The sequence below is a fragment of the Terrapene carolina genome, unplaced genomic scaffold (genome assembly GCF_002925995.2).
Source record: "Terrapene carolina triunguis isolate 2854851 unplaced genomic scaffold, T_m_triunguis-2.0 Scaffold96, whole genome shotgun sequence".
Classification (NCBI taxonomy): domain Eukaryota; kingdom Metazoa; phylum Chordata; order Testudines; family Emydidae; genus Terrapene; species Terrapene triunguis.
This window is the reverse complement of record NW_020664447.1, coordinates 71,991,303-72,015,631: the sequence shown is the minus strand read 5'-3', so window position 1 is coordinate 72,015,631 and position 24,329 is coordinate 71,991,303. Positions and strand designations below refer to the sequence as shown.

General features: G+C 41.5%; 1 protein-coding gene across 1 annotated transcript; it reads left to right on the top strand.

The window, feature by feature from the left end:
* Positions 1 to 1,946: 1,946 nt before the first annotated feature.
* On the top strand, positions 1,947 to 22,960 carry LOC115271202 (protein Daple-like). Its single transcript, XM_029911472.1, has 4 exons — positions 1,947 to 2,572; positions 4,015 to 4,115; positions 13,421 to 13,529; positions 22,854 to 22,960. The coding sequence occupies exons 1-4, from the start codon at positions 2,513 to 2,515 to the stop codon at positions 22,914 to 22,916; spliced, it is 333 nt and encodes a 110-aa protein (XP_029767332.1). The 5' UTR covers positions 1,947 to 2,512; the 3' UTR covers positions 22,917 to 22,960.
* The last annotated feature ends 1,369 nt before the right edge of the window (positions 22,961 to 24,329 follow it).

The following is a 24,329-nucleotide window of genomic DNA, read 5'->3' as shown; positions in this document are numbered from 1 at the left end:
AATGTTAATTAACTGCACAATTTTTTTTGTCAGTAAGGAGGAGCAGCCCTATTTAGGGCCTGATCCAAAGTCCACTGGAGCTTATTAGAGTCTTTTCACTGACTTCAATGGGCTTTGGATCAGACTCTCACACATGGAGAAACTAAAGCACAGAGAGATTAAGTAACTTTACTAAGGTTACACAAAAAGTCTGCAGCAGACTTTTGAACCCAGAGCTCCCATTTCAGTGTCTTAACTGCATGACTGTCCTTCCTCCCTTTCAACCTCTGTGACTACAATAGACGAGAGGTTCATGCAATAGTGTACACTAATTTTGGGGACCACACAGAGAAACAACAATCCCCCATTGAGTTTCTGTACCCACCCTTTCCTCAGTTCATGTTTTTCTATGCCATTGCATTTTGGGGCAGAGAGGGACCTAATTTTATTTTTGTGGTTTATTTTTTTCCCAAGGAATTTTACGTGAGTGGATGAATAAGAGTTATGGTCATTTACATGGGGACAAATAGAAGAGATGATCTCTATGATAATTGAGTTGTAGCTAATTTGGGTACGGCTGAAAACAACACAAGAAGACCCCATCCCACCTGTTGTATTTAGTGGTGCTGCTTGGAAACCTGTCTTCAGAAATCACTAGTTTTGGAGGTCTGAAGAGATTGAGTGGCTCAGTTACTCATCCTAGAAAGCAACAAAGAGTCCTGTGGCACCTTCTAGACTAACAGACGTATTGGAGCATAAGCTTTCGTGGGTGAATAACCACTCCGTCAGACGCATCCTAGGTGTCTTTCAGCCAATCGTGTATGGATCAACACGGGCTGGCTCCAGCAACCTGCTGCTCTTCCTCTCAGACCGGACATACTGCAGACTTGGCAGCTGAGTTGATGAAAGAAGGGGAGGAGGGATGCATGCAGCTATCAGAATTGAGGAGAACCAACACCATACTTGGCTCATATAAATACCACAGCCTCCCCAGTGCCATCCTTTGGTTAAGGGATGAGGGAAAGTCAGAGACAATAAGCAGAGCCCCCTGAAAACGAGAGAACGTCGAACTGAACGAAGGGTCACTGTTGAAAGTGCTGCATGTGAATCTAGTTATCCGCTCCTATTGGAGTTCAAAATTAGCAGGGCTCCGAGGTTAAACTGAAGGATTTAGCTACTGTGTCTAAATGGTCACTTGCCCAACCGCCACCGCCTTCCCTCGGGTTTGGGAAGCCTTAGGCATGAGTTCATGTTTAAACACAAGCGGGCTAGTACTGCAGTCATGCTACCAATGGCCATTAGCATAGACGAAAAACATCCTGCAGGTCAAAGGAGGATTTTCTCTCTCTCTCTCTCTCACACACACAGCACATCCCCCCGCCCCCCTTGCTTTCCTTCATTGTCTTTTAGCTTTGCACGTTTATAGATCCGCCCTATTCAATACTCGGCAAACAAGAACTGGTTTTCAGTACCGATCTCTGGGCCCTGACTGATACCCCGGCCTTCGGCACGAGCAACTGCACCCACACCCTGAGTTGAGGAAGCGTGGTGGGTTAGTGACTGGGGAACACACTGGGAGCCAGCTGCAGTGGCCTGGTTTGTCTGCGCGCCCGGGGGAAGAATCCGGGTGATGCCCGCGGGGGAACCTGCCTGCATGCGCCACCCCTCCGAGTGCCAGCTATCGCCAGCACACACCTTCCCACCCCACAGCAGTGCCCAGCGCGCCCCCCCTCGCCCCACCACCTCCGCCGCCCCTCCTTGTGTTCGCTCAGCTCCAAAGTAACAGCAAACTTAGCTGACACCAAAATTCAGCCAGCGGCAACTCCCATTGGTCAGGCTCAGTCCATTCTCCAGCCTCCCATTTGCAGCCGGCGATGCCTGTCAAAACTCCTCCTTACCGTCCCCTCCCACCCCCTGTCTAATTGCGGGTGCAGGGACTTTCCTAGTTGCTACAGGTAGTCGTGAAGCGAGGGACGCTGCATCGCCCGCTCAGCTACACGGGGCTGCGCGTTGCATGGCTTCTCTCGAGCGCAGGGGAGTTTCTGGGCCGTGCTCTTTTATTATTATTAATACACCCAACTTCCCCGCACGTCCCTTCCTCGCGCTGACAGTGCTGCAGCGAGGCGCGTGAGTTTCCTTTGGTTCCCCCGAGCGCACGCCTAAGAACCCGCTTCTGCCGCGCGGAGTAACTTGCCGCCGCGGAGTTTGTGCGGAGTGGGAGCGTCTCTCCGGGACGCCGCAGCCTGCTGGGGGAGTGACTAGCGCGCCCTTGCCGGGAGCGGGGGCGGACGGACCGGCCTGCAGCGGGGAGGCTCCGATCCCTGGCGGGGCAGCCTGGGGAGCGGACTCGCAGCCAGAGGAAGCGGCCCTGCGCACCGTGTGCCCTTAGGGGAAGGGGGGATGGACCTCGCATTGTTTCTCTGCTAAGCAACTCCTGCCGGGCGCTGGCGCCGCGGAACATGGGCTCTTCGCCTTTGTCTCCCGAGTGAGCGAGCCCTTCGCACGCTGCCTTTGTGAGCCGAGCCCCGCGAACATGGATGTGACCATTTCCGAGCTCATGGAGCTCTTCCTGCAGAGCCCTTTGGTGACCTGGGTAAGTGGCGCCTCATTGTTCTGGGACCTGTGTGCTGGGGCGGGGGCTGCCCGCTCCCCCCGCGTCTCGGGGAGCACCTGGCTGGGTGCCCCGAGGGGCTGGGGACAGGTTAGCGTCCCGCTTCCGCTGCGCGCACACACCAACACCGCTTTTTGATTCTTAAAAGCAACTCCATGCAGAGATCTCTTGGCCAGGCTGAATTATCCCCACCTGGGCGGCTGGCAGGGAAACAGGTTTATGGGTCCTGGTTATTTTAAATAATAATATTAACGGTCTGCTCCAGGAATCGTGCAGTTACAAAGTAGCTCTATTTTTCAACTTTAAATAAAGCTGCCGCAAGTGTCTGCGACCAGTCTGGGGGTCTCCTAGCGATCTGCCTGCAAAACAAAAAGAAACTTTCCTCTCTGAGAGCTAGCGGGTTGTTCCCCTTGTAACAGCGTTTGTTCTTCGGTGCTGCTCACAATAGGTGCTTAGAAGAAAAGGGATTTTGACCTGGGAGGGAGGGGACCATCTTGAAAACAGGAATCCAGTTATTCTGTTGCTACTTACCTGCTTTTCGGAGGTTTGAATGCTAGGCCCAAAGCAACAATACCTTCCAGGATATGATTGTCACATGAACCATAGATAAGTGTTGTGAGATCAGTAATTGGGATGAATCTTTCACGAAATCTGAAAAAGGACCGTGTGGCTCTGAAATGGGGAGCATCAAACCCCACCTTTGGAATGGGGGATGGGAAAGGAGCCTGAATGGTGTAAATCTTGCCCTGGTACAGTGAGAGCAAGGAGCTTTCTTTCTATGAATTTGACATCCGCTACTGGTTGGGAATCTGTTTCAGTCATTTAATTTAAATGTGAACAATGTTGTCAAATAGGCCTGGGCACCCTCAGCCCAAAATATTTGCCCCTGTTGGTGATCAGAGTCACCAGATAAGAACCACTGTCCTTTGCTTTTATGACACAGGTACACAGTTCTTGCTGGAGGAAGAAAAAAATGTGTAGGCAGCGAGAACAGGGTTGTGAAGAAGCTTGAGTCAAATTCATAGATTCTAGGCCGGAAGGGACCGTTGTGATCATCTAGTCTGACCTCCTGTTTAACATAGGCCAGAGATTGTCTCCAAAATAATTCCTAGAGCAGATTTTTTAGAAAAACATCCAATCTTGATTTAAATTCAATGCTGGTGTAAACAAGTTCAGCACTGTTGAAATCAATGGTTTTACAGCAGGGCTGCTTCCCTCCCCTTATGTCAGAAAGCCTATTCGCAGATGAGTCTTTTGTGTTTAGAAGATGTGCAGGGATTGTTTAACTACTCCGTTTGTAATTGCTTTGGCAGGAGTGGGGTTGGAGGTGGTTTCTAGTGAGACTTGGGACGTGTGCAATTTTAGGTTATTCTGTAAAAAAAATTGTGAAGGATTATTAAAATATCTGCTGTTTTTTCTGACAGGTGAAGACATTTGGACCATTAGGGAATGAAAATGAAGACAAATTGACTATGTATATGGATCTGGTAGATGGTGTCTTTCTGAACAAAATCATGTTGCAAATGTAAGTAATCTTTTAAGGGATAATGAAAACTGCTTAGTGTTACAAGATCCAACCTTAAATTACTGTAATTGAGTTGACTTGCATTTAAATGTATACTGGAAATCAATACTTTTGAATAGACAGGTCAGTTTCCTGATATGCAGATTGCCTCATTATTGGTGAAGGTAAAGTGTGTGTTATTGTTTGACAGGCATTAAAGCATTTCAGTCTTCTGTATAATTGATAGAGAGTTGGTTGGAAAACAGGTGCATGGCGAGAGGAAAATCTTTTGCAATATTTTTCCCTAGGTTGGGAGGGGGATTTTTTTTTTTTTTTTAAATTTCCTGAATTTGAAATTGACCACACAGAAAACTTGCCCCAGGTTTAAAAATTGCCCTGATACATTTGTTAATTGTTTGTGTATCCCCCTGTGATGGCACATTTCATCATCTCTGGAGAAATGAAAAAGCCTTATCACGTGAAACTTTACTGTAGTCAGTGAGTCACACTTGCGTAGAAGTATTGATGTTCAAATATAAAGTTTAGTGCTCATGTAGTTCAATAAAATGCTTTTTCATTTGGGTGGCGTGTTTGTCACGGACCACTACAGATAGTAGAACTAAGACATTTATAAATAGTTTAATCTGAAATAGAAAACAGTTACCTTAATCTAGCTCTGTTTTTTTTCCTTTCATTTAAGTAAGCTCTTAGTAAAAAGTTTCTACGTTAATCTAGTTTTTACCACATCCTTTCCTGTAGCTGAATTTATCATATGCAGATTCTGTTTCATATGAATTTGTATTTCCATTTAAACATAATGGACATATTTCAGATAAGGAATTTATGTGGAAAAGTTTTTTTGATTTAACTTTTAAAGGTGGAATTTTCAAAAGTGCTTAATATGGGTCTAATTCTGCTCCCATTGAATGAAGTTTATTGACATTTTACCATAGATTTCACTGTATTCAGATCTAGGCCAACCCTGAGCACTTTTGAAAAGCCTGCTGTAGATGATTAACTTGTCACTGGTGTGTACTGTGCAAGTATTTTCTGAAAAGTGACTTTGTAAAGATGGTGTCTTGAGTCTGGCTTCTTACCCCAAGATATCTAGTCCAGTATCCTGTCTCTGATGGTGGCCAGCTCCACATGCAATTTGCAAAGTGAAACTGAATTATTTCTGGTTTGTGCATTACCAGCAATAAAGATTCTGTAAATGGAATTTAGCTAACAATTAACACGAGCCAAGGTCGAATCCAGGACACTCCCTCTGAGGTGTATTGTTTCTGCAGTGTTAACTGAAGTGGTTTAAAAAAAAAGTGTGTGTGTGTGGGGGGGGGGGGGATAAAATCTTACATGACCTGTGACTCTGGTTACAGAAAGGCCACGTTTCTTAGTCATTTTTCATGGTAGAACCCCTTTTTAAATAGAATTTCTAAAATCAGGGCTCTAAGCATCAATATTTAGATCCACATCTAAACTTTCTCAATGTGTAGACGTGGAAGGGGGGTTTACATCATGTCCATCTTTCCTTAAAGTACTTCTCCATGCTAGACAAAGTTACAGCTGTAGTGAGGCTGCTATGGAATTAACTAACTAGAATTAACTAAATTATGGACATTGTTGGGGAAAAAACTTTTAGCAGACCTCGTATCATCCAAAGAGAAAGTACTTAACAAAGGAAAACAAAAATGGTGCTATCTTGGTGTCTATTTACAACAAAGAAATATGAGCAACTGAGTTTTTCTTTTAGTGATAGAACTGTAGAAGATCACTTGGATTCATTATTATGAGATGCAAAGTGCTTTGCTGACTAAAATAATATGTGTATATATATTATTAAAATAGAGTGTTTACATCACCTCATCAACTATTGAAATGCAGCCACCTCTAGCGAGGAACGTAACTGTTCTACAGCGTACAAAAATTTAACAGTGTTTTGGAGCAAGCAGTGAACAATAAAATCCAATTGAAATTGCAGGGGGGAGGGAGTCAGGTTAACTATAATTATGCTATTGGAGTTTGGTCTGGATACCATACTCTGGCAAAAAATGCCATGGGTTCTTTAATGACCACTAGCATTCAAGAGCTTAGTCTTACATCTCATCCAAAAGACAACTCTGCCAGCAGCACCATGGAAAATGTGGGGGGGAAGCACTAACGCACAATGAGTACTGGAGTAAGAAACTCCCGTTAGATTAAACACAAGCGGACAGGGCTTTCTTTTTCCTTTTTTTGAGATGGCTTTGGCAGTGCTTCTGGTGGTGTCTTGGGATCAAAGAAACCAAAACTTTCCTATTGAGAGCCCAAGATTATTTAACTAAGGAACCAGCACTACAGTATTTATGTACACCCAACCCAGCAAGGTGCTGAAGAGAGCTTCTGTCTGTGACCTTCACTCTTTGTTAGCCAACCTTTAGAATTTGCAATGCAATTACTGCTTGCCTGTAAATCAGGAGAGCCTTTCTAAATGTGTTTCTGCCCCACAAAGTTTTCAGAATAGAAAAACAAATGTCTCAGAAATGCTCACTCATCAGTTCCTCAGGTTCCATGTAAGGTTGACTTTAAATGCTTGTGTCTTACTGAAACTGTGCTTGTCAGGGTCCTTGATAAATCGGATAGTATATTATGTGCCATGTTAAAATAATGTTGGTGCTCTGAAGGCACGGAGTGTAGTAAATGTTGGTGCTCTGAAGGTGGAGTGTAGTAAAGAGCTGTTAGACAGTTGTCTAACCAATCAGGTGTTCTCTTCTTTCCAGTCCTACTTGAAATTGTTTCGCCTGAGGATTATCCTGTTGACAAAGTTGTTTGAACACACACAACACAGGCATATGACTTCACACCTAAATGACAGTTTGAGTTTTAGGTTTGGATTTTTTTATGGTCCCATGTGATTGAAACCCTTATTGTTTAGCTGCAGCAAAACCGATGTCTTTAAATGGGAATTGGTGAAGCTGGTATTTGTATTACCTCCCCTCCCCACACCCCTGACCAAAACCTTGTTTCGAGTTGCGGAGGCTGGTGCTGTAGGTGTTTCATTGTTAAAATACATTATTTCTGTCCTGCTGTCAAGTGAGGTTTAATGTCCGATCATCGCTGAAAGGAATCCAGTGGCTCTATTAAGTGGCATGGTTAAACTTGGTGAGCTTTGATTGCTGGCAAAACATAGGGCTTTGACTGTGTGCAGTGCTGAGCAGGCTCCATTCACGCAAGCAGACCAATGATTTCTAAATACGGTAGGCTGGATTATGCCCTACACACCATCTGGCATGCTGGTGTGGGTGCAGAAGGGCTGTGCTGCAGGCAGAGGCCCCAAGGAGGCATTTTGGATGGCTTAGTCAGATCAGCATGGCAACTGCACCAGCCTCAGAGGGAGGTGCCGTGCAGGCTGCCATTCTTTTTGCCTGTCCAGGTCTGCTGGCTGTGTGAAATGGGGGAGGGGGAGTGAGGGGTGGCCTGCTGCCACCCTGTCCTTTTTTAGACAGCTAGAGTTCAGAGAGACGCAGAAATGAGCTGAGCCTCAGGCACAACAAACTTTGCAAGGAGGGACGATAGGCCTCCTTACACACTCATGCAGGTGATAGTTACATATTGAGTCAGACTGTGGCCAACATCCAATGTTAATGCCACTACATTTTTAAATACTGCTAAACAGGATAAGTCTTTTTGTTGTTGATGGTCTCCTCCTTCTGTATTCTGGCACAGTTGACTCTGACCTAAGCATGGATATGGCACAGTTGCATATCTGTAAATAATATCCCTTATGAGCAAATGATACAATATTGTTTAGTGGGGCGCTAAAATAATACAGCTATCCATAGTGAAACTGCAGTAGTACTAGAACTTCTGGATTTCTTGTGAGTGCATTTGTATCAAATTAATACACTGTTCTACAGCCACATTTCAAAGTTTTTCAGACTCTGCTGCATACAGTTTTGTGTCACTTCCTGGTATGAAAGTGACACAAATCTGATTGCCTTGAGCACAGTGATTACATTGGGCCAGGAATATCTGTTAGCGTAAGCAAATATTTACTGCTTAAGCCCATAGTTTTTGATGATGGAGTGTTTTTATTGGGAAATGGTGGATGTATATACACAAGGAGCCCTAAATATTTGTGTATTGGCTTGTTAAACAATACCTAGACTGGAACATATCGGACAGGAATAAAATGACAAAATATCTGACGGGAATAAATCTGACAAAACCATCATTTTTTGCAACTCCTAAATGGAAAGTCTGTATAATAAATATCTTTGAATTTTGCTTGCAATTGTCATTGTTTATAATATCAACCCGTCTTCTGTGATCTCAGTATATGTGATAGGAGTAGCCAGTATAATAATGGAAGCAGCAAGTAGCCATGTATACATGAGGGTTATATTATTTGGAAGCATATTTCTTGTATTGTTTTAAATCATATTGGAATATTTATTTTACAGGCAGTTTAGGGCTCTCATTGGCTTTTAGTCTATTAGATACGAAAGAAGAGGAAGGTGATATTTGAATCATGGCAATTAGACTAAACAAAGTCCCCTTCTGTTTGTTTTCCATTAGTGAATTACTTCCGGGAACAAAGTGCAGCCAAAAGAATACAGGAGATTGGGACTGCAGGATAGTTCTTCCCAAACCAACTTTTATCTCAGACAAAATCAGCCCAGAGGCAATAGAATACTAGTGACCCTTGGTACATTTGATTATCTGTGATATTTGATAATTCGCTGGCCCTATTTGAGGGCTTCCCACTGACTTGTAATGCTTATTTGCCACAAATTACTCAAGCAAGACTTATAATTTTGAACTTAAAAAAAAAAATCCTTTCCCATAGTTCATGATCTGGTTTAACTGCTCTCTGATGAGCTCTTTTCAAGCACAGTTACCCCGTATTAGCAGCGCAAAGCATTCGACCATCAAGACATCCCCGCTTCCTCCAAAAAAAATAACGATCGGATTTTTTTAATTAATAATTTTGCGGTCCTTTTATTTGCCTTCTGTTTTTTTTTTTTTTTAACTTCTGGGTTACACTCAACTCATGTTTTTCTCTGCAATCATGAGGGCTAAAAACGTACTTTCTCTTTAGAAATGAAAGTTGAGATTCTCATGTACTCATATGGAGCAGGGCTTTAAGGAAAATGCTGAATAGCAGAAGTACTCATGAGATTCAGTTCAGGGGTCTCAAACTCATTCATAGTGGGGAGCATATTTTAATATGAAGATTCTTGTGAGCTGTCACTTCCACTTGCATAATATCCCTGTTCGTTTTCTGTGTAATCTAAGTATGATATATTTTTAGTTTCTTTTAATACAATTTAATAATATCTCGCACTTATAGAGATCTTTTCATTGAGAGCTCTCAAAAGACTTTACAAAGGGAGGTCAGTATCATTATCCCCATTTCACAAATGGGGAAACTGAGTCATGGAAACTGAGGCCAGTGACTTGCTCAAAGTTGCCTAGCAGGCCAGTGGCTGAGCTGAGAATGCTTGGAATTTAGAAGCTGGAAACGAGGAGAGTCCATAGGCCGCGGTTTGAGACTCTTTGTCTCAGTGTAATTAAAGGAAAAAGATATTCCCGTAAATGTGAAGCTTGCTTCTTATTGCACAGCTTACCCAGTGTCTTGTGATTTTGTTGATCCCTGTTCCCCCTCCCTGACTTTGCTCCCCCTATTCTTTGCTATTACAGATTGAGTTGTACCCTTTTCTGTGTTGTTTTGAGTAGCTTCCTCTCTCTTTCCCTACACTGAGTTCTGTTCTTTTGCTTCTCCCCTAGATTTCTGGTATCTTCTTCTCTCTCGCTCTGTGTCTTGTTTTCATTTATTTCCTCCTCCCTCAAACATCCTTCCTCTCACTCCTCAGACCCACATCTTCCAACATACCCACCTGTCCTGCATGTGCCCATATGCAGCCACCCATTCACAGGCTCATTTCTGGTTTCCCCCAGTTAAAGAGAAGTGGGGAGATGCCACTCTGCTGCCTCTTGTCCTAAAGATACAGGCGTGTCCCCTGGATCACAATGGTCCTGTCTTTCTAATGTCTAAAAGGAGTGGCTGCCCCGTGTTGCTGTGATTCCACAGTTGCTCCCTTCCCTTAGCAGCCAGCCACCCCAGTCTCTGCTCCCCGACATCACTCAGCCCATTCATGCTCACCACATCCCTACTAGCCTGGGGCAAATGGATTTTTAAATCCTGGTGAGTGAGGTAGAGATAGCAGCAATCCAATCTGTCCCCTTTGCATTATGCTGCCCACTCACACTAGACAGAAAATCAAATATAGAAAACGTATTGTAAAAACTTATTTTAAAATATTATAATGAAGTATCAGTTTTTTCTTGCAGAAAAGCTGAATGCCTAGAACACCTGGGATTCGTAAGGAGGTGCTCATCCAAGTACTAACTGGGCCAAGGTGCCTTTAGGTTACAGAATCGTGTAAGACCAAGCAAACCAGGACCTGTAAGATTATCTGCTTTTCAGAAACCAGCCATTGTCTCAAAGAGCAACTTGCCATGACTTCCATAACTTACTGATCTCCTATTGCACATGTGCATCTCCAGTATCAGTATCTGAATTTGTTATACAGTGAGCATTAACATTTCATAAAGTGCTTCTGTGGTGACAAGTTGAAAAGCATTTCTGTTTCAGGGAAAGGAGCTGCTCACCTCACCTCACCTCATGCATAAGATTCCATGCTGCTTAAGAAGTTTATAAAGTTGCTGTATACATGGTCTCACTTATCCCAGTCTGTCCTATTGGGCAACAAACTGTACATGACTGTGGTCTGTATACTGACTAGCAGCTGGGAGCTTTCGGGGCATTGCACAGTGCCCCTTTCTGACATTAAACAAACCTGCCTACTTATGCAATTTCTTCAAACATCTGTAACATAATGTTCAGACTATATTTTATTTTCAAGAAAGCACTTGGCCTCCATCTCAGAGAGGAAATGATGGAACCGCTTAAATAACACCATTTACTCCGGTCTGGCTCCACAGGCAGATCAACAAGCCTCGTGGTGGATGATATTAAAGGCTGCCCTGGGCAAAGTGATTATTGTCATTAAACATAATAGTGGCAGTTTAGGAAGTTTTTTTTCCTCACGCCCTGATCCTGCAAACACTTATGGATGTGAATAGTCCCAATGATTTCAGTGGGGCTACTTGTATCTGTAAACTTAAGCGGCTGTATGGGTGTGTGTGTTTTGTAGTTTCTGGGCAGTAAAGGGGGTGTGATTTTTTTTCCCCCAAAGATGTCTAAATGATTTAGGAGCAAAAGTCCCATTAAAAGTCAATTGACCTTGTGCTCCTGAGTCACTTAGGTGCTTTTGAAAATCTCGCCCTGGGCCTAAAAATGCCCTATATAGGAATATTCAAAAGAAACACCAGTTCTTTGCCATGGCTAGTTATGTGTCTTCAGTGGGTTGAGTGTGTTTTCCTCTTGTGGGTTTTTTTTATTAATCAAACTTTTAAAGTCCACTTATTTTCCATCCCCATCATCATTCCTAGTATGTCCCAGTGATAGATTTGTGAGATAAGCAACCATCAAAACTAATATTTCCTTTGTTAAAGTATGGCAGCAGGTGCCAAATAGAACAGCCAAAGCCAACATCTCTTCTTTCTGGATATAGACTTTGGGCTAATGGGCTATAGTATTGGACAGCAGCACCGCTATGTAGTGTATGAATGGATTGGTTCATGTAGAACCTGGAGGACTTTGAACTACCCCTTCTGTTTGGTCAACTTCTCTTTACTGTTTGTTTGCTTCCCTGTGTATTGTAATGACTAATCACAAAGCCTAAGTATCCAGCATCCATCAGAATCAGACTCCCTACTAGTATTCTTTAGAGCATTCCCCGTACAGGCTGGCCTAACATGGACCTGGAGAGGCCAAACCCAGGTTCCCCTTTCAAATCTTGCACATGTCTTGTGCTGTTGCACTGCTGTCTGATCTGTCTCACTAGGTACTTGTATGACCCCATCACCAAAGTATTTGAGCACCGGTTTCATTAACAAGGGCAAGTTAATCTTAGGGCTGCAAACATCAACAAAAATGAGATGGTTCAAGTAAAGGTGATAGTATGGCATTTATGTTGAAGTCCTATGTTTTTCTTAACTTGTGTATTAAAACTGCAGTCAGTGTGCCAAATATTACTGCTTCTGTAAGAGTGGATGAAGAGGAGTCTTGCCCATTTATGCCAGTGGCAAATTTACCACTTTGTACCTCAGTGCATTTAAAATCACCAACTGCACATGGGTATAGGTATCAAGTCTAATAGCAAAGCAGGACTTTGGCCATCTCTTCAATGGGAGAGACACTCTGTGATGTCTACACATATCACCCATATTCAGTGCAAAGATGAATTGACGTGGTTGTGCTTAAAAACACAAAAATACTCTTAACTGCTTACAGTACTTGTGTAAACTTTGACAAACAGTCACACAGTATGTCAGTTCCCCTTTAATTCACCTGTCAACACCAAAATTCAGTGTTTCCTCTGGAAGAGTTGTCAATGGCTAGATTAACTGCCAAAGCAGAGTCCTGGATGCAGATGCCTATGTAGGTTAGGTGTCCGCTGATAACACTCTGAACTAGGGGATTGACTGAGCACAAGTTTTTCAGATCCCTTTTAAGGTGCATTGGTGTGTTTAACTTCCATACAGATTCTCTTAATCATTTGGGGCTTTTCTTTACCTCAGAAACAGTCATTTCAGTTCACCCTTGAGATTCAGTTGTAATCACTTCCTTTAAAACAAAAAAACCTTCTAGCGTCCTAATCTCTCTCTTTTCTCCCCCTCCCCCCCATCCCAATTAATTGCTCTCTTGCACACACATACACCTTTATATATCTTCCAATAGTTCCTAGAAGCCCCAGTCAGGATCTGGGCCCCAGTGTGCTAGACACTGAACACTCTTAAAATATAAGACCGGGCTTAAATCTAATTAGGCAAGACAGAAAATGGCCTGTGTCTGAATGAGATTTCCTTGCATCAGGGACGGTCTAACTATATGTATGCTGCATACCCCTTGCTCTGGGAGTGCATAGTGGTTGCAGGATGATGTTGCTTAGAAGTGAGGGAGGCTCTTGAATCGCCACATAGGGTCACCTAAAATGTGTTACGCAGAGTGGTATGTGGAAGCGTTCCAAACTCTCTCCCTCCCTTTCATTGCGTGGCTGCAAAGGGAATATTAAGTTGTTAGTTTGTTGTAAGTTTGTATTAATTGTACTGAAATAGTCAAATGCTTAAGAGTCCTCCTTGTACTGCATTATTGTAGTGTGACAGGATAGAGCTGATGCATGCCCAGTCTTTAACATTGGGTTTTCCCTTTTTGTTTCTAGAGATCCACGGCCGACAAACCAACGTGTCAACAAGCACGTCGATAATGATGTCAACCTCCGAATCCAAAACCTGACCATCTTAGTCAGAAACATCAAGATTTATTATCAGGTGTGCCTTCTGCTCTTACTGGTGTCTGCCGAGGGTTGTGGTGTTTCCGCTAGCACAGGAATTAGTAGTCTGTTAAAGAAAACTACCACAGGAAATGAAGAGGAAATTGTGTTCATGTAAAAGCATTTTCAGCCATCATTGCCAGCACTTTGAAATACAGATAGAGCTAACTTTTCTAGCCTTCATGGCCCATCAGCAGATTTTAAAAAGGAAGGAAAAAACTGAGTTTGAAGGATATGATAGCTCTTTGGTTAGCTGTGTCGATATTCAACTCTTCTGCAGGATCTATGAAATAGGACTAATGTCTGAGGATATAAAACGTGTTTAAAACAAGTAGCGTTGCTTTCACCCTTAGAGACATCTTGAAATGCCAAGGAGTATTAAAATGGTCCTGTACATACATATTGTGTTTAAATAAGTCTCATGAAAGACTGACCACATCAACTCCCATTCCCAGGCTCTTCTCATCCACCTGCATCTCTTCTAGCCATATGCTGTACACTAGAGGCAGCTGGGTGGAGTGTTGCATCTCTTGGGAGAATAATGGTACTTCATTAACTTTAATTGCAGTTCTGGGGCTTGATGCTACTATAGTAGAGAGATACCCCAAAATATTCTTGCCACCAATTGCTATCTGTGCTACAGAGCTTGCTAAAGAAAGTCTGAGAGGGATTCATGCAGAAGAAAGTAAAATACAACCGATGACTTTTAAATGCAAGTTATGGCAGCATGTCAGGAGAGTAGATTGTGTAGCTTTTTGAGCTGAGGTGGTGTGTTGGCATTTTATATATTTTTGAAGACAACAAACGTATGGCTCAATCATTTAGCATTGTAGGTATTGCTGGAATGGGTTGTCATTCACTTAAAAATAAATAACTGTAATTGTCCCGTTGAGTTCTCTACCCCAGCAGGTAAATCCCATTTCCTCAATCTTTCAACATAACAGGATGGGATTTCCTTGTCTGTCTTTATTATTGCTTACTCAGCACCATAGATCTGTATGAAGTTTTACAGACATCAGAAGACAGAGAGAGACAAGGTGGGTGAGGTACTATTTTTTTTTTTTTTTTAATTGGACCAACTTTTGTTGGTGTGAGAGACAAGCTTTTGAACCACCCAGATTCTTCATCAGCTTGTCTGTCTCGCCAACAGAAGTTGGTCTTATAAAAGATATTACCTCACTCACCTTGTCCCTCTAATATCCTGGAACCGACATTGCTACAACTACGCTACATGCAACATCAGAAGACGCAGTCCTTTCTCCACAAAGTTTGCAATCCAAGAGCCCGATCCTTAGTGTGCTGAGAACCCTAAACATTTAATCTCACTCATGGGAGTTCAGCACCTTGCAGCAGATGATCAGGCCCTTTGTTAGACAATGTACAAACAGGGGCTAGAGTATGGGAGAAAATAAATGTGATTCAGAATTATGTGACCTGGCTTGTTTAGTGTCTTGTTGGTTCTGCGCTGTTGGTTTTTTTTTTTTAATATAATCTAATCTAGCCAGGCACTACAGTAATACCTTATAACACACTTTCTTACTATTTGTAACGGAGCAAGAGCTGTGGCTGGAGATGGGAGGCATAATAATAAGATTCTGGCCAGAATCCAGAAAAATCTAGGCCAGGGGTCGGCAACCTTTCAGAAGTGGTGTGCCGAGTCTTCATTTATTCACTCTAATTTAAGGTTTCGCATGCCGGTAATACATTTAAACGTTGTTAGAAGGTCTCTTTCTATAAATCTATAATATATAACTAAACTATTATTGTATGTAAAGTAAATAAGGTTTTTAAAACGTTTAAGAAGCTTCATTTAAAATTAAATTAAAATGCAGAGCCCCCCGGACCGGTGGCCAGGACCCGGGCAGTGTGAGTGCCACTAAAAATCAGCTCACGTGCCACCTTTGGCACATGTGCCGTAGGTTGCCTACCCCTGATCTAGACCATTACTTTGTCAGGCTACTGCATCTCCCTGCCTCAGGAATGCATACCCTGCATGTAAATAGTATGATAGCAAAAATTAATTAGTTTGTTCTTGAAAATGTTAAATAATAGCAAATCTAACAAAAATTATATTTTTGTATCTATACACTACATGTAAGGAGCTCATTTCTCGTTTATCACATCAAGCTCTTTAGGGCAAATCCAAGGCCTCTTGTTAATCTAAGAGAGATTCCCTTTTAAATGACGTTGCGTAACCTTCAATTCCCAATAGCCTGGAAGGAGTTAAAGGCAATCTGCGCAGTTCTATATATGATTGATATGCAGCGTCACATTTCTACTAATGGTTGTTGTATTTTGGAAGATTTCTTGTGTGTTAGAAGCCCAGCTAGTGTATATCATTTGAATTAAATGATGGTTGGTTGTTACAAAGTATACTCAAGGCTTCTAGAATGGATATTTTGGGATGTACTAGAGAATTTTGCCATCTAAAACTTTTCATAGTAATTATTGTGAAACCTCTCCTCCTTTGAACCTTTGTTTTTTGTTGTTTTTTAAGTAGCCTGAAATTAGTTGTGTTTGTATAGTTGAGTAATCTAAGTCAATAGCTCGGGATGAGGCTAGTGTGTTACTGACAGAAAACATCTAATCAATTTCAGTGGCAGTCTGGAAGTGGGAGGGAAGGTTCCTGACAAACAATAGAAGCACAAATTGCTGCTTCCTCAAGGGAAGCACAAGCTTAAAAAACACCATGTTGGCCTTGGGGAATTCCCTTCACTTTCACCAAATGGACTCAAATCTCATTTACAGCTAATTCCTTGTATTTGGTGGGGGGAGTGTATATGGAGGGAAGTGAGGGTGATTATTCTTTTGTGTGTTGTTAAACAAAGGGTCAAAGTGGGTGTCACAAAAGAAAAGCCTTTCTCCCCCCCCCCCCCCCCCCCCCCACAAACAAAAAAAAAAAAAAAAAATCAAAATCCCCTAGACCCTGTGTTTTGTGGAATAAGATATCAGTAGCTACTAAAATTAAACTATTTTAAGATATCACTCAAAGGCTGGATAGTTTTTTGGGTCCATATAAATGTCTAACATAACTGTGCTCAGTATAGTTGATCTCCTTGTTAAAACAAAATTTATTTCAGTATTTGGTGACTTTCTTCTGAAAGTAGAGGTGGAAGTAAACCAGAACCCTGGACCCAAATGGCCCCCCACGATGTTAAGACATTCCAGATCTGGATCAGAACTTTGAGGCACTATCTCTCTAACAGGTCTGAATGTAAACCCTGTATCTGAAGAGAGCTGGGTATTGGGGAAATTTGGATCTAGATCTGACCTTTGTGGCTTGGACTTCTCTCTTTATAAAATTTGCTTCACTGGGCATAAATGGGATGGGCAAATGCACTAAAGAAACACTTTTACACTGGAATCCGAACAGTTTAGGTGGCTCTGACGTTCACCTGGTGTCTCAATTGCTGTTTTTGTTAACTCTGTCAAAAGCATTTAATCTATGAATTCAGTGAAGTTAAGCCAGCACTTACAGCAGCACAAAACCTTGATCACTGAGGGCTGTAAAAAAACAATCACCAGTGCCTTGTGTCAAGATTGTTGCAGTAAAATGGGGAGAAACCTTGACAACTTTTAAGATGAGAGAATTTTGAGTTGGCCGATTCCAATTTTTTATTTTAATAGGAGTGTATAAAAAAAGGGTTAGTCCTGGTGGCAAGTAAAGTCTCTACATTTCCCACTGAGTAGCCGCACTTTTACAGGCTCTGTAATCATGGCCTGTGAGAACTTCATCTTCTGAAACTAAGCAAATTAGTCATTTTGTTGTGGGATTTCTTGAGCAGAAATCTGTTAAAGAGGATCTGCCACTAATTCCATTTAATGAACATTGTGCCACTGGCTAACAGCAAAATGCTGGTAATTAACTTTTTGAACTTTTGTGACATTTTGGGAAGGCTTCTATGAGGGAGAATGTGAAATGTCATTGTCAGTTTTGTGTGTGTGTGTGTACACACGTGTGTTGGAGGGTGTGTTTGCACTTTCTAGCTAGTGCTTTGATCAAGCTGATGGTTCAGAGCATTGGCAGCTTTCCACCGCCCTTGTTGATGTACATATTTGTATGTCTTTATTGAACTGAAAATCAAAAAGGAATCCTAGAAAAAGTGGAAACATGGATGAATTGCTTAGGAGGTGTACAAAAGAAGAACACAAGCATGTAGGGACAAAACCAGAAAGGCTAAGACACAAAATGAGTTACACCTTGCAATGCACGTAAAAGGCAGTAAAAACAGGTTCTTTAAATACATTAGGAACAAGTGAAAGACTGAGGCCTGGTCTACACTAGGACTTTAATTCGGATTTAGCTGCCTTAATCCGAATTAACCCTTCACCCGTCCACACTACAGAGCCAGTTAATTCGAATTAAAGGGCCCTTTAAATCGATTTCTGTACTCCACCTCGACGAACGGAGTAGAGCCTAAATCGATTTTGTTAATTCGAATTAGGGTTAGTGTGGCCGCACACCACCGAATTAATGTGGTTTAAAACCGAATTAAGGTGCTTAGTGTGGCCGCGCACAATCGAATTTATACAACCTGTTTCCCAAATTCGAATTATCTAAATTCGGATTAATCCTGTAGTGTAGACATACCCAAAGGAAAGTGTTGGTCCACTACTTAGAGGAGAAGTTGACCTAATAACTGAGAACATCAGGAAGGCTGAAGTTTTTAATGTCCATTTTGCTTCAGTCTTCACTAAAAAGGTTAAAGGTTAGCAGGTACTCAACACAATTAATATGAGCAACAAGGGGGAAGGAAAATAGGGTAAGAACAGGTTAAAGAACATTTAGGTAAGTTAGATGTATTCAGGTTGGCAGGGCCTGATGAAATTCATATTAGGGTACTTAAGGAACTAGCTGAAGCAATCTCAGAACCATTAGTGATTATCTTTGAGAGCTCATGGAAGACAGGTGAGCTCCCAGAGGACAGGAGAAGGACAAACGTAATACCCATCTTTAAAAAGGGGAGAGATGTGGGGAATTATAGACTGGTTGGCCTAACTTTGATTCCTAGAAAAATACTGGAACAAATTATTAAACAGTTTGTAAACAAGTAGAGGATAAAAGGCTTAAGGTACAGCCAGCATGGGTTTGTCAAGAATAAATCATGCCAAACCTGCCTAATTTCCTTCTTTGACAGGGTTACTGGGGAAGCAGTAGATTGGATATAACTTGACTTTAAAAATGGATACAGTCCCATGTGACGGTCTCATAATCAAACCAGGGAAACGTGATCTGAAATTACTATAAGGTGGGTGCACATCTGGCTGGAAGACCAAGAGTAGTTATCAATGGTTCACTGTCCAACTGGATGGTGTTTTTAGTGGGGTCCCTCAGGGGTCAGTCCTGGGTCCGGTACTATTCAATATTTTCATTAATTAATTATTTGGATAATGGAGTGAAGAGTGTGCTTATAAAATTTGTAGATGACATCAAGTAGGGGTTAAGATGTAGCTAGGACAATGGCAGGAGAACTTGAGGAAAATCCTGAGTGTAGACACACCCTATTCTATTCTGTTTGGTTCTTATACTGAATTCGTCACCATAGCACCCTTTACCACAGTGTAGGTAATGCTTTATTTAGCCTACATACACTAGCACTTAAACCATTGTCAACACTGGTGCAACTGCATTCTTTACCAACAGTGGGTACAGAATGTGCTTGTGTGGACTACGCTTTGGAGCAGTTATTTGAAACAAGCCTGGGCTGGGGCAGACTGGCAGGGTAGCCTGGGGAAGCTTGAAGTGGCTGTCATGCTTCCTCCATTCTGTGCATCAGCCTCTGGATCTGACACCTTTTATGGGCAATGAAATTCATTTTGAATATAGTTTGAAAAAACTAGAAGCAGCAAGAAGATCTGTTTCCATATCTGCTAGATCCTTAACTTTCAGACATGCCAATATTCACTCAAATGGCACATACTGCATCACAAAAATCCCTACAGTTTGCATAAAAACTTGTGGTCGTGGGAAGAAAAGAATTAACATTATCATCACTTGGCTAGTGTCTGTGTGGTTTTGAGGCATAACTTTCATTTAAAGAATGCAGATTGGAAATGCCAGTGGAAGAAGCACTGTATGTGGTCACTGCTACATTTTGATGCCTGTAGTTCCCATAGTTGTGACCACTAAGTCCTTGGACAATTGCTTGACATTTCTAAATGGCTGGAAATAGTTCTGCATTTAAAAAAGAATTGCTGCTGAGACACAATTCTGAAACCAGTTATACTCACAAAATGGCCCATGTGCAACTTCCATAAGTAACTCAAACCTTAGAAGTTCCATTAATAATGGTGGGAGGAGTAAATATGAAGTCATTCACTGAATGTGCAGAAAGAACATTATATATATCATATTGCTGCAAATCCGAGTTCTGGTTTTGGTTCATAACTTGTGCCCAATAGCTGTTTTGCCAGCTGTAAACAAGTTTTTATATACAATGTGCCCCTTTGTTGAAATTACATCTCTTTTCTAATAGTAAGAAGACTCCTGGGGGTCCCTGACTAGTTGCTTAATTAATAGGCCTCTATAGGTAAACTTTATTTCTTCGTATTACTACATATCTATATTTCAAGCTCAAGGGAGGACCTTTTTTTCTTGAGTTTTAAAATCCAAGTTTGTAAACCACAACATTTGTCTCTTCTCAAGACCACAATGTCAGCAGTTTTAACAAATAATAGTCCCTTATAAATTCACCCAAACTACTTTGCTAACTTTATACGCTATGGGTCTGTCAATTTCTTCTCCAAGGTGTATGCAACTGAGAGCACAATTTGTTTGTAATATATATTTAAGTGCCTGAATCAGTCTCACATCTGTAATTTTGTACATTAATGTGAGATAACAGATTTTAAACTGTGATAACTTGTAACAGGATATGGGGAAGGGGATGTATAGAAACTGAGATTCTTAGTACCATAAACGTTATTACATATACTGGGAATAATTTAGTACCAAGTACTTGTACTTTTTACAAAGAGGTAATTTGGTCAAGTGGATTGGGGGGTAGGAGATATTGGTTCTAGTCCTAGTTCTGGTGGTCACTTTGGGCAAGACCTTTCTGTTTTCTGTGACTCCATTTCAGCTCCTACCCTTTGTCTATCTTTATTTAGATTGAACCTCCATGGGGCACTAACTGTCTTATTGTGTGTTTACACAGTGCCAAGCACAGCAGGACCCCAATCTCAGTTGAGGCCTCTTGACACTACTGTGACGCAAATAAAATTTGTAGTCAGGTTTTCCATTATAGAATCACAGAAACATAGGGCTGGAAGGGACCTCAAGAGGTCATTGAGTCCACCCCCTACACTGAGGCAGGAGCAAGTAAACCTAGACCATCCCTCACAGGTATTTGTCCAACCTGTTCTTTAAAACCTCCAATGACAGGGATTCCACAACCTCTCTTGGAAGTCTACTCCAGTGCTTAACTATCCTAAGAGTTAAAGTTTTTCCTAATATCTAACCTAAATCTCCCCTGCTGCAGATTAAGTCCATTACTTCTTGTCCTACCTTCGCTGGATATGGAGAACAATTGATCACAGTCTTCTTTATAACATAAACAGTACTACCACCGAGCCAGTTATTCCCTGTTTTGTAGTTACGCATTTGATTTTTTTTCCCTTCCTAAGTGTAGTATTTTGCACTTTATTGAATTTCCTATTGTTGAATTCAGAACAATTCTCCCATTTGTCAAGGTCGTTTTGAATTCTAATCCTATCCTCCAGAGTGCTTACAACCCCCACCCTCCAGCTTGGTGTCATCTGCAAATTTTATAAACATACTCTCCACTCCATTATCTAAGTCGTTAATGAAAATATTGAATAGTTCTGGATCCAGAACTGACCCCTGAGGGACTCACTAGTTACACCATCCCAGTTAGATAGCAATCCATTGATAACTACTCTTGGAGTACAGTCTTTCAACCAATTGGGCACCCACCTTATAGTAATTTCATCCAGACAACGTTTCCCTAGTTTGATTATGAGACTGTCACAAAGGATGGTATCCCTTTCTAAAGTCAAGATATAGCCTGTCTTCTGCTTCCCACGTAGGCCAGTAACCCCATCAAAGAAGGAAATTAGGTTGGTTTGGCATGATTTGTTCTTGACAAACCCATGCTGGCTGTACCTTAACCCTTTTATCCTCGACTTGCTTACAAACTGATTGTTTAACAACTTGTTCCAGTATCTTTCCAGTTATCAAAGTTAGGCCAATCGGTCTATAATTCCCCAGGTCTCCTTTGTTTGCCCTTCTACTACTTTATGGCCCGTAATTTCCTGGAGCTGGAATATAGGAAAGGACAGAATAGGCTGGCATGTGCCTGTGTTAGTTCTGTGTTCGTTTTGGTTAATAAGCTAGGAAGGTGTGAATTCATTATACAGACAAATGGGGAAACCAAGCTGAGATAGCAAGGGACCTCGTGTGTGCTCCTGTAATATAAATACTAACGGATGGCAATGAAGATGACTCTGAATTCTAGACTCATAGCTTGAATGGAATGTACTTGGAGGAGAAGGGCTGTGCTGCTGTCATCAGCTTCCTCTTTTGTTCCGATCCAAGGTTTCAGTGGGTTTGTTGTTCTAACTTGTGGCAGTAGTTGGTTAAGGTTGCCACATCAGAAGTAGAGGCAAAGGGGCATTATTCTGAAAGCACAGGTGGGGAGGTGGGTTCAGTTGCCATGGGGTGATCACGGTGGGCTCCAGCACCCACTGGACCTGGAGGTGCAAAAATGGGTATTGTACAGCATGAAATATCTCTCTGGCTTTTATTCAGCACTTCATGATTTAACCCACGACATTTTATCATCAACTGGGGGGGGGGGGGGGGAGAGATACTTGGAATGGTCTGAATGAGAGAATATTTCCACTGTCATTTAGACAGCTAAAAAAATGAGTGAATGTTTAATTTAGGTCTGTACTAATTTGAATTTACCTGGTGTAAATCTTCTGTTTAAGAATTTAATTTATTCTAGTGTTAATCTAGTAAACTGTTGCACTACGACTTGCAAGAGTAAAATTACAGGGCATTTTGCTACCTTCCACTACCATATTTATTGTGAGTTTTTGATTAGATTTAAGGCATATATCACTGTATCTAGACAATCTCATCAGACTTAACATACTTTTGACTCAATTCTGCTATCTAGACACAGGCAAAATTCCCATTTACATCAATTGGAGTATTGTTTAGGTAGGTTCTGCAGCCCTAGGTTCCCTGTAGCCTAAGGAAGCTACGATTTCAGATATATTGGAAAATATTCTGTCTGCTGTGTGCAGTGTGTAGTAGTAAAGGGATTTATTTTTGCTAAATTAATTGTTTATACAGGCAGTCCTCGACTTTACGATGTTTGACTTACCACGAATGGCACTTACGACATTTCTGAATTGACACCCTGATTCAACTAACGACAATCGGTTTCAACTTTACGACGTTCGGTCCTGCAATGGAGTGGATTGCGGTTCTGAATTACGACATTTTGACTTACGAAGCAATTTTCAGGAACCAATTGTGTCATAAGTCCAAGGACTGCCTGTAATGCCTGTTGCATAGCTATAATATCTGCAGCTCTAAAGGCCTGCTTTGGTCAGTTGTATTTCTGTAATAGGTTCCATTTAATTTAGCCTTTTGCATACAGATATTTTAAAGTGAAGTCTACATGAATTCCATAAATATAAGGTAAATTAAAAAAAAAATCTTCCAGTTGCACAGCAGTTCCCTAAACGCAGGATTTCTGCTTTTTCTTGGCAGGTCACAAATGGAAATAATATTTCTTTGATTATATGCACATTCTATCAATGAATAATTTTATATTATGATCTCAGAAAACATAATCTGTATATATCAGCATATGTAAATAGTGTATATGACACCATATTAGATCCATTCTGTTTTAGGTGCTGGTTTCCTTATAAATCTAGATTAATCTCCTGTACAGAAGTGGTATATAAAGAGGGGAATTAAAACCTTAATTCTGCAATGTCGTATGCACCCCACTGACTTTAATGGGGCACTGCATGAGCAAAGGGTTCTGCCTGTGTCTGTGAGTTTGCAGGATCGGGGCCTATGACTTCAGCTATATTAGCACTTCATCTTAAAAGTAGCAGGTTTATTACTTGGCCATCATTTTAACATAGGCTGTTTTTTGTTTGTTTGTTTGTTTGTTTCCCCTGCCCCCAACAAGGTATTGGACCTACAAACCATACCTCCAGGGTGTTTTTTAATTTTGGAAAAAAGCTTGGGCGATTTTTATTTATTTATTTATTTATTTATTTAAAATCATAGGCATTCCAGAAAAGGAAGTTACTGTTTTTAGATTTGATTTTGATACTGTCATATGTCTCATGCAGTTCATTGTTGTAACTGGCTGGCAGTGTTTGTCTGAAACACCCAATCCTCCTAGCAGGTGTAGATCCTGCTGAGAAAATGGGTTAGTGGGGTTTGCTGAATCGTGTCTGATTACCGCACCTGGATATAAAGGAGTTGGGAGTGACTCTCTAGAGAGCGGATCTAGAGTGTGGGCTGAGCAGACCTGGTGTAGGAATGGAGCAGGCTGGGGAGAACGCTTGAGCTAAAATTTGTTGTTTTGTTAATAAAGGCAAGCCCTAGGAACAAGGTGAAATTATGACACTACAGAGCATGGACTTTGTGTCAGAGTTGGTTGTGAAGGGCACCTGTTCACAAGTGTGTGTTTTAACTGAAATTTTGTCATCCACTCATCTCTAATGCTTCTGGGTTCATGGGTTTGTTTTTTTAATGGGGAAGATTTTTAAAGACAGCTCTTACTTTAAAAAACAACATAGA